General features: G+C 25.5%; 1 protein-coding gene across 1 annotated transcript; it reads left to right on the top strand.

Annotated features, from left to right (window-relative positions):
• Nucleotides 1-7,551: 7,551 nt before the first annotated feature.
• On the top strand, nucleotides 7,552-10,377 carry LOC113558418 (small ubiquitin-related modifier 3-like). The gene is made up of 3 exons (XM_026963871.1): nucleotides 7,552-7,680; nucleotides 8,264-8,380; nucleotides 10,183-10,377. Exons 1-3 carry the CDS (start codon nucleotides 7,669-7,671, stop codon nucleotides 10,318-10,320), a joined length of 267 nt encoding a protein of 88 aa, XP_026819672.1. The 5' UTR covers nucleotides 7,552-7,668; the 3' UTR covers nucleotides 10,321-10,377.
• The last annotated feature ends 1,645 nt before the right edge of the window (nucleotides 10,378-12,022 follow it).

Below are 12,022 nucleotides of genomic sequence, written 5' to 3'. Positions count from 1 at the left end.
ATAAATTTAGTTATAATAAAAATGCATAAAATGATTGAGACAAGACAACAACACAAAAAAAAAGGTTGAGTAGAGTGACATAATGTCATATTCACTCATGTTCTTCTATTCCCTCACAAATACGTCATTAATACAAATTGTTTTAATAACGTCAGTTCTTTTCGAAATAATTATAGTGTTTACCATTAAAATAGAACCAAATAGTTAATTTGTTGATACATTTGTCATTTGTGTAATTATCGACTATAATATTATAAATAACGCTGATAATATATAATATATTTTTATCATATTATTATTTTATATTTAATAATTAGGCATCATACACATCGCGTCTACGCTCCCGTAAAAACTATATTATAAATATTATTATACAATATTACATACTAGACACGTGGGTACTGTGTGTGACAGCACATTGTATGTACACAATATATTATACTGTGTGTTTAAGTGTGTATAATATAATACTACAGCACGTGTCGGGCCCCGGATATACAAGCGTATCCAATGGGTCCACCGACTTATAAAATTATGTTTGAAGTATCTATTATAGATACATTTATGGTGGAGCAATAAAAGTGGGATACGTGTATATAAAAAGGACACGTACAACTTAAATACATACCTCATGGCTCTAATACACATTAATCGTATTATATACAACAGTTACGGCACTGGTTATGGGACAAACTCACAAACTGTACTCCATGAGGTCCAGTGAAAAAAATATTTTTCAAAATCCTTATACATAATGAAAAAAGTACAATGTGTTAATGTTAATGTTAATGTTCAGAGTTTTTGCTTTCCGCGGTCTACCAGTTGCCGACCTCTGTTATAGAGGGTACTGTATAATATAAATGTATAATATTAACATACATAGATAATACGTAAATAGTTACATATTTTAAATTTATCTATATATTTATATAAATATATATGAATTCATTATAATTTATTATTAGGTTCAATAAAAAAAAAACAATAATTGCAATAATGAAAATATCATTATTATTATACATAATATTGTATAGACTACAGAAAGATTCTTATTTAAGCATTGAGAACAGTTACCAACTAAATGACGAGATACATTTGACATCATCTACGCTATACCTACAACTATACCTCTATACACTACTGACTACTGTCACTATACTATACCAATATCAGAGCTGCAGAGCACCAATAATCTTTTGATAAAACGTTATGCAGATGTGTAATAATATAAAAGTGAACATTTTAAATTTAGAATTGTGTTAATGTAAAAATAATATAACTGACAGTGTTAGTAACCACGAAATCTAAAAAAAAAAAAATAGTTTTTCATAGAATTTTTAAATGTGATGAATTTTACCTTAAAATATAAAAATAACGATTTTAGATATTCTGTTGTAATTCAAAAATATTTTTCACGGACATTCGAAATCCTAACGTATATTATTATACGCGATGACATTTCAAAAACATATGGATTATTTTTAAGCTGTTGCATTGCATACATATATAATTATATATATATTCAAATTTTAATTAAATAAATTAAGAATATTTACACTCAAATATGAATTTAAATGATAATACCAAGTCTAAAATATATATAATTGTATAATATAAGTAAGTAAGTAAATATTCTCTCGTGTGTTAAATATTTGATTCGCATAGGTATAAATTTATATTTATACATTGGTTTTTACTATGTAAAGCTTAAATGAAATTGGAAATAATAAATCAATCATAGGAGTAGAGAACTTGGAAAAAGAATTGGAAAATTTTAAAGTGTCGTCACAAAATTGGAACATATAGGCCTGTTCTTTTATATAATAAAAAGGATAGTGTTGTACTCGTAATTCCGTAACCTAAACACTTCAGTGCACTCTTGTGAATGGTACAAATTTGTCCTGTTTGTTACCCACCGTCTGAGTTCGGTGTCTGTTCGTGGTTAAAACTATCTATGTAACATTGTAACAGATAATATTAATACAAATAAAAGTAAATAAATGTTATGTATGTACATAACATAAATTCTTTATAAAGATTAAAATAATATATTATTATAATATGTTGGTTTTTATTTTATATAATTATAAATTAATAAATATTTACTAAATAAATTATTTTAATTTCTATACTAAGTTAATTTATAAAATAAATAATCCGAAATTGCGTAATAAAGAAATTAATTTTTTAAGTATTTAACTTCTTTTTTCACCAATTTTACTATAGTTTAATTAGTTTATTGTTTGATGGCAAAATTTACATTTTCACAAATTATCTTTAAGAAAAAACTTTTATGGATTTGTTATGCATTTTTAACGCTTTCCAAGCAGTTTAAGCTAATTAATCTTTATAAAGATTTATGTTAAAAACACAATTTCCAATATTTGACTGTTTTAGTATAATAATATACCATAAGCTGAAAAATAGCTTAATTTTAAGGTTCTTTAAAATTTAGAATTGAAAATACTTCCTAAAATCCATTTTTTTAGCTACCAGCAGTGTTATACCCCTAAAAATTGATTAGATATTAAGTTAAAATGAACATACGAGTACTTTCAGTGGTGGATCTAGGATTTAATTTTTTTTTGGGGGGGGGGGATAGTCCAAAACGCAAATCTTAAATTTTTCAGTAATTAACAAATACATACAAATATGTGTATTTAACTTATGCCAGTGGGGGGAGGGGGAGGCGAGGCCCTTCATGCCCCCCTTGAATCCGCCACTGAGTACTCTGTTTAAAATGATTGCCCATATAAGCCATTAGCAAATCCCAACAAAATCAAACTATAATTCGGTCACTGAAAGAAGTAAGTCGTTTTTCGAATGGTTTGTTAAACGGATGGAAGATGTATCTATTTCGACTTATTTTGATTGAAACACAGTTAATTTCTCTCATGAGACGAAGCATAGCAACAAGTACAATATAGGTGTATAAAAATAAACATACATAATTCAAAATTATTGGCTAAATGCAAAAATAAAATATAAATAAGCTGAATCCAATCATGTAAGATATACAAGTTGATAATATGAAATAATTTACATACGTACATTTATCTTTAAGTAAGAACATGTCAGCCCACTGTTTGTTTTTTCTGAATGGCCACATATATCTTTTTAAATTTACAAAAACAGTTAGAATATAAAAAGAAAGTTTAATATAATAAAATATAAAACCAATAGATTATACTTCCAAAATTATTAATCTCTATAATTTTTGTAATAAGTATTTTTATTATAATAAGACATTTAAAAATAATAATCAAATGATCTAAATATGTTGTTTATGTTGTGTGTGAATTTGAGAGAGACAACAAATATCAGTTAACATAATTTTAAGGCTATTCACTTATGAACACATAACAAATGGAAAATAGGTATTTCTATTAAATAGTAGAATTAATGCAGGTTAAAAACTTATCAAATTGTCAATAAAATTGACTTCAAATATTTTAAGTAAAACAAAAACTTATTAGAATTTTAAAAACCCTGTCATTATTCACCAACTAGCCATCTAATACATTAAGTTTTGTAATATTTTTTAAATATAGGTAACTTGTTTGTGGCAGAAGAATTTTTATATTAAGAATAAGAAGGAAAATAGAACTAGACTTTTTGTATTTTCCGTTGAATTATTTATCCGTTCAGATTTAAATAGTAAATTGAATATTTGTTTCATCTCTTGATTCTATATTATAAGATATTATGTATTATTTTAATATTATATCATTAGTTTGTCTTGATAGTTGATTATTAACAATTTAAAAATCATTCCATTTAATAATGATTCAATTTGGTAAATCTAAAAAATAATATAAATTATTATTACAACAATTATAAATATTTTACAATATCATTAAAGTATTTCACAAACTTCAAATTCTTTTTTTTTATTATAAAGCTTATTCTGAATAGACATTTCACAAAAATTAATAGATAAGAAATTTTATAAATTTAATAAAAATAAATCATTTGATATATTATCATCTTATATTGATCTTACAAATTAAGTGGTATAATGTTGTTTTTCAATAAAATAATTAAACCCATAAAGAAACTGTAAGTAGAACAATATGCATAATAAACATAACAAATATTTTTACTTTTGTTATTTTTTTACACAGGAAGCAAAAAAAAAATGCATTAAGTGGAGAATAAGTGGATTATAATAGGGTAGAACATTTTAGACCAGTTTACCTTCAAGGGTTAATGAGGATAATGCTTACATGTTGTCATTTGAATATCAATTATGATTTTCTAGTTTTTAGTTAAGTGCTTCAATTATATATTTTTTTTGATCTGTTCAGTTTATATTTACTTCGTAGTCATTTTTAATTGTATCCTTAGATTTTGGAATAAACAAAATAATTATACTCAATTCTCACAGAAGCTATTCTTTGACACCCAAAGTATTTTTTTTTTTTGATATATACTTTGTATAACATTAGGATAATGTTTTTTTTCAATACTAAATTCATATATTGAATTGGTACAAAACATTTCCAATTGAATCAACATAAAAGTGTTTAAATTGTAAGCATGAATATGTTTTTTTACATTATTAATATCAAATGTATTTAAAAGTTCTTCCAGAGACCAGAATTTTAAAAGTATTTATTTCTTAAATACTAAATATTTAAATGTTATACAAGACTGCACATTTATAAATTATTATTTAAACAAATTCTCTTGAAAATAATAGGAGAGGGCATTTTGGCCATGCTGGAGGTAGAATAATGATACTGTTAAAATGTTCATACCTTCATGGATAGTATAAAAAGAAAATGGTTAGATGATATTTTGATTGTTTGGTTCAGTGTTACCTAGAACTTTTTTTTAACAATTGATTTGAAGTAAGTGTTTTTTTTTTATTTCGACTGTTTTGTATGATCTCTTGAGTAATCTAGAAAAATAGAGAGAACTCCTCCTTCTTGTAGCTAAGGTATTTTATACAAGCTCTGCAATAATACAAATGTAAAATACTTAATGAATACGGAATTCAGCATTTAAAAACTGTCTATAGTATATTTATATATATTAAAAAATATATGCTAAATTAAATGATAGGTATATTCAATTCAAAAAGTACTTATAACAGTTCAACTCAATAATTTATTTCCGTTTATATTAAATATAAGTACCTACATTAAAAATACTTCAATTATTTTTAGTGTTATAATAAGCAATTATTTTGAGTGAATAAATTAGTTTCACAAATAATTGGAGATTTAAATCATTCAGAATAGTTAGTTAAATACAAAATATATGATAATACAAACTTCTGCTAAGACTTTCCCATTTAAATCTGTCATGATTTTTTATTTATTTATTGCACCTGTTTCTTAAAGCGTTACTAGTCTGGATTTGACGGCAAAGTCCTTTCTGGACATAGCTTTTGTCTATTGTAAAAGTATGGTTTCATATTTAGGGACAGTGATGTTTATTAATGCAGTTCATATTATATCAACTTACACGTGAGAACAATACATGGATGCACAGGCATGTTGAAAACAAATAAAAACACGCACAATCAAATTACTAAATATCTAGTCATTTAATGAAAATTAAAATAAATAATATATACAGGTGCAGGTAATACATTATTTATATATCAAGCTCTTTTATGTATTATGTATATTAATATTTTCTTAAATTCTATAAATTCAAGTCATGTTTATACTTAATTTTGAAGTTATTCTTATTCTTTTATAATTCAACAAATTGTTTTAATTGAATTAATTTTTTTTTTTTATTTCATAGATAACTTGTAATAATAATTATTTTACATTTATAAAAACTTAGGAGATACACTAGTACCTTTAGGGCGTGGTGCAGTACGAGTACAAAGACAAATTGATGTTAAACATTTTAGTATACCAAGACCCATGAATCTTCATTAGGAAAAGTTGGAAAACAGGGTAAGATATAATTTAAATGTTTTATTAATGTATAATAATTTATATAAACATTTAATTTTAAAATACTAGTACTGGGTTTCTATGGGAATAATAATCATATAAAAGCATTACATAAAATGTGTGTAGTCAAACAGCCATTTGATTGTGAATTTTGTATTGCAACTTGTGATCAATTTGATCATTAACAATTTCAACAGTGGTGGTCATCTGGCGATATTTAAAAATGTCATATTTGTAATCAAAAATTTTTTGACAAAGAAAATTAAAGCTTCACGAATGTAAAAACATATTTTTGTTAATAAAATTTAAAATATTTATATTATAGTTATTAAAAGAAATATAATTAAGGTAAATATATATAAATAAAATAATTACGTAAGAAATAATACCTAGTAAATTATATAAAATGCACTGTATAATACAAAATGTACAAGTGTAAATACAAAATAATAAATATACAATCCAATTTTATTATAACCTAAGTATTATATTAATATTTACTTTACATATATCAAACTTATGGAATTATTTTCTATATAGATCTTAATTCTGTATGACTGTATGCCTATATTAATTGTATATTTTGATCATTTTTTAAACATTATCAACAGGGCCAACTCTTTCAGTTCACAGACACGAAAAAGTATGTAGATAGAGGTATGACAGTGTGTACTTGCTTGCTATCTATATTATGTATATTATGAAGAATCATTATTAAGTATAATAATGAATTAATAGCGCATTCCTTCGGCCGTTGCATACGTTTCACTTTGGGCATCACGTTCTCTTAATTCAAGATTTTATCGTTCTTGCAAACGTTGGTTCAAGATATTAACGTTCAAGCGTTTAAGTTTAAACATTTTGAAAATCAAATTTTTGAAGGCCTCCCCTAAGTTTTTCATGTTTTTTATGTTGAAAATTCAAACATATTTGAATGTATACTCATCGAGACAATTTTTACACGACGATACTAGTTAAGGATTAAACCTATGTGGTGTAAATACGGGAGTGCGCGACGGTGCACTTACACCCCTTGGCAAAGATATGCGTTTGTATCTGCTGAAATAAACTGAACTCAAAAATCAAAATTTTATAAAAATATTTAAATATAATTCCATTTTATTGTTTTAATGAATTGTTTGATAAAGTTTTTGATTGAATTGTTATTGTTGTGTTATGTTATGTTTATGCTTTTCACCCAGGGGGACTCCAAGATTTGGTTGCGGGGACTAAGCCATAATATTCAAAAAACTTTATAACAAAAAATATAATATGTATGATACTATGTTCTTAGGTGGAGGGGGGCTGGAGCCGCACCTGTTTGCACCTGCTGAAATTTAATGGAATTACGCCAATGTGGCTATTATTATTATTATTATTATTATTGGTTTGTGCTATTATTTGTTCCCTTTTCCGCTTCCCGCTTCCCGCGTTGGCTTTGTGTTGTGTCAGTGGTGATACCAACCTATCAAAGGACGCACCAGCAAGATTTTAATGCATTACGCATTTACACTATCGATTAAATTATGGACCAGATTACTATCCAATATTTCCGTTTGGTTGCTTACCTGAATTTGATAGTTTGTTACTACCCTTATATTCATATTGTTGCTCTTCTCTGTCGTTTGGCGTCAGTGTTTAACGTCTGTGTTCATGCTGCTGTCTGCTTATTTATCGGCATATTTACTACCGACATTTCATTATTGCCGTCACCGTTATTTTTTTTATTGAACATTATCCAAAAATAACCATGAATTCTTTAGTAAGTAATTACAAATATTTGCGGAAAAATAGCATGTGTTTTGCCGTTATTCGTAATGGTTTCGGATAACAAGACAAGACCGGTCCGGTCGTGTTAGTTGTTTACCGTATACGACATGTGTTCATGCCCTCTACATGCCAACGGCGGTTTTTTGTTGCCTTCTACTTCATCAATCGTTATTCTTGCCGTATTTTCCGTCTTAGATTTAGTATTTCATGGCGTTGGATTCTACCCGGCTTGTCAACATGTTCTATTTTATTCTTGTGAACGCTTGTTTATTTCATATATGTTAAATAGCATAAAACAATTATGATTTATCATTTACATTGATTATACTTAGCACAATAAGTCAACTAGCTTTTGACGACAAGTAGATTTTATTAGTTCATAATCATCTGATTCATACAAATCAATTATATATTGTGCGCAATAATATAGTATTAACATTATGTTTATATCGTATAACATTCATAAAATCTATATGCAAAATTAGAATGTTTGATTGTAAATTATATTGATACAAAATGTAATTTTGTTAATTTTTAAACCTCAATTAATAATTAAAAATGTTTATTGTATTTAGGTATCTTCTGAACGTATTAACTTGAAGGTTCTCGGACAAGATAATTGGTTAATACAATTTAAAATTAGAAAAAATACTCAATTAAGAAAGTTGATGAATGCGTACTGTGAAAAAACTGTAAGTATAAATATTATTAAAAAATATTTTATTCCAATTGTAACAACAATTATAGTTCTACTGACTAAATTTAAAATTAAATTACCTCAAAATATTTTAATTTAAAAACTATTTGTCTATGGGATATATTTCATGGAGAATTCACTTAGGAATTGATTACATTGTGCAAATGTATTCACTGATTGTCAGCAAACAAAGTCATAAGCAGTGTAAGGCGTTATTCAAATAAAGTTTTATTTAGATAATAATTTATTTGAAACATTTTCAATCATGATATTCAAATAAAAAAAATATTTGACTAATTTTTAAACATAGTTATTCAAATAATTTTCAATTATTTTAATTTAGTTAAAATATGGTTGGTATTTTGGTAATTAATACATTTATGTATTAAAAAACAATAGTTGGCATTGTACATTGTATTCACGATTGTAAATTTTCTTTTATTTAGAATAAATAGAAAAATACTGTAAATGAAACAAATATAGAACTATCTAAAGAAGAAACTATAAAGTAAATAATTATAATATATATTTATATTTGCATTATGTTTAAAAATTATTTAAATACATTTTTGTTGAAATAATTATAAAAAAAATCATTCAAATTAATTTTTATTTGAATTATTATCTAGATCAGTGGTCGGCAACCTTTTTGAACTCTCGGGCCACATTCACAAATTAAAAAGATTTTGCAGGCCAGATAAAAATATAAATTTTACATTTTTAAATTATTTACTATGAAAAAAAAAAAATATTGTCTAAACTTTTGAAATTATGAAATGATCGGCTGGTTGCCGACCACTTATCTCACTAGACCACTGATCTAGTTAATATTTTTCCTAACTCTGGTCATAAGTATGTATCTTATAGTCTGATTATAATATCATTCAACTGTTAGTTGTTAGCACACTGGAAATTTTTTTAGTCATGTTAAATACACAAAACAATTTCACTTGCTACAGATTAAAATGTCCAATGAATAGTGAAAAAAGTAGGCTCTTATTAAATTAATGTGTTCAAGTAGGTCTATTAAATTATTTTGAAAATATTTTTAATACCTTTTTGTATGTATTGTATATTTAAATATTAAATATAATTATATCAATTGTTTTTTGATAATCATTATATTATTTTATTTATAATTAAAATCAAATTATTAAACATTCATTTGAAAACTTATTTATTTTCTGTTTAATTAAAAGCTGTTATATAACCCACAATGATTAAAGTTATTTGCTCTGTTCAGAATAATCATTTGTTGGTATAAATTAAATTGTCTGTATATCTTATTTGCTATTAAGAGAAGTAAGGTCCCTACATCTGCATTTTTGTGTAAGCACAATTAATAGTTGACAAATGTATAAAATTGTAACAACTAAAAAGTCTGTGGAAAATTTACATTTAGTAGTTAATATTTAGTTTTGTATTAACTATGATTGATATATTATTAAAGGTAACAACATTGTCTGTGTTTTGTTGAAATAGTTATTTTTATTTTTTTTTAATTTATTGTAATATTTTACATACTTATAACTTAATTTAAAATCAAAATATCAAAGTTTAATGATATGTCTATCCTCTAATATTATGACAATGGGAGTATGGTGTTCTTTTAAATTATGTATTAATACACAAAAAATTGTTTGTATATGATGTAAATTAATGATGAATTTTCATATTTAAAAACATTTTGTAATTGTGATTTTAAATGTTAATATTTATATGGCTAGTATTAACTAAGTTTATGTACTGGTTTGTTTACATTAATAATTTTAATATATTCAAAATTGATCATTTCAGGGTCTTGCTTACAACTCAGTAAGATTTCGATTCGATGGACGATCGGTTAACGAGATTGATACGGCAGCTTCTTTAAATCTTGAAGAAGGTGATACAATTGAAGTGTTCCAACAGCAAACTGGTGGTTGTTGTTTTTAAAATGTGTAAAATGCTATTATAATAGTATTGTGATTATGATACAATCAATATGGTTCTTTAAAGGTGTTCTATAATTTTACATTTAGACTTAAGAAAATAAATTAAATAAGAATCTCACATTGTGAGAATGTTTATATTAAGTCAGCGGTTCTTAACCTTTTGTAGAACACGGACCCCCTTAAAATTTTTTGTCGAATACCTTTTTTTTTACAAAACATCGAATGTTATCATAACTAAAATTATAATAATTATTTTATATTACAAATTATATAGACATAACAAAACATACACATTTATAATTATTTTTATTAAACTTAATTTTTCATAAAACTGTAATATAAATTATTTTATTTTTAATATTCTTAAAGTTGCCGTGGACCCCCAACATGAGTATCGCGGACCCCCAGGGGGCCGCGGACCACAGGTTAAGAACCGCTGTATTAAGTTTATTTCTGTAAATTGTGAATTTATGGGCCCACGACCAAATCTGTTCAACGAGGCTCATTATATTTTTCAAAAAATAAAGAATAATGCTATTAATATTAGTTAAAATACAGTTAATTATTTAAAATTTAAATAATATAAGATTATAATAAATAAATTATATTATCTATTAATTACATATTATCTTAATAAATGAAGATTTAAATTTTAAATCATACGTTTTCCACCATATATATGACAACTTAACGATACATAGTTTTCATTTGTGTGAAAACGATATCACGAATATGAATATAAAATCGAATAAAATTAAATAATATTTATTATCGATATAATTATTTCCATATCGGCTTATTTATGATTATGAACTATTATTCATAGCTGATATAGCAGTATACCTACTGTTGTTGTACGCCGGGTAAATAGGATGGGCTCCAAATATCAATGGTTAGGTACTTCCATTTATGAGTGCAGCACTTGTCAGACGTAACTACTAATTAACCATACTTTTACAAAAAAAATATGGTTTCATGCTTAAAGTAATACAGTTTATTTAAGTTAAGACTTCGATTTTTGACAGTGTATTTCAACCGTCAAATATTTCATGGTAAATCAACAATTTTTATTTACTTTTTTATTTATCATATTTAGGACACATTCTTTCTTACCTAGTTGTCTTCGTTGTGTATAGAAACCTTACATCAGGCCATCATCAGGGTCACCAATTAATATTTTTGAAGGGCCTCATAAGGAATCTAAACATTTTGAAGGGCCATCAAAATCCTAAGTAACATATTTATATTATTTAAAAACCGATAATATTTAACAAAAATAATAATTTACAATCATAACACATATAATTTTGTCGTAATATGTGTTATTTATTCTTTGTCTGCGAGCCGGACAAAATGTGTTGCCGCCATTTGGTAAACCATGCCTTACATAGTTGTGCCTTGTATGCATGTTCGTAACAGTACTAATAGTACTAAGCAATATAAGCTAATACAAGACTCGCAAACTTAATACAATTCAAACAGTACTTTTAAAGTTTTAAACAATTTGTCGTGATTGTTATCGCAAGAGCGCATATATAAGTATATAACCATTCTTCACACGAAATAAAACCCACGAATGAATTCGGCCCTATAATTGGTTTTCATTTAGTGGGGAAATTTAAATAATTATTACAGACTTATTATTAACTTAATATGATCATATAAATAATAAAACAACACATAGTTTGATATTTAATTACATT

This window comes from Rhopalosiphum maidis, chromosome 3, assembly GCF_003676215.2.
Source record: "Rhopalosiphum maidis isolate BTI-1 chromosome 3, ASM367621v3, whole genome shotgun sequence".
Classification (NCBI taxonomy): domain Eukaryota; kingdom Metazoa; phylum Arthropoda; class Insecta; order Hemiptera; family Aphididae; genus Rhopalosiphum; species Rhopalosiphum maidis.
Note: the sequence above shows the minus strand (reverse complement) of the source record. Positions and strands in the feature narration are given on the sequence as shown.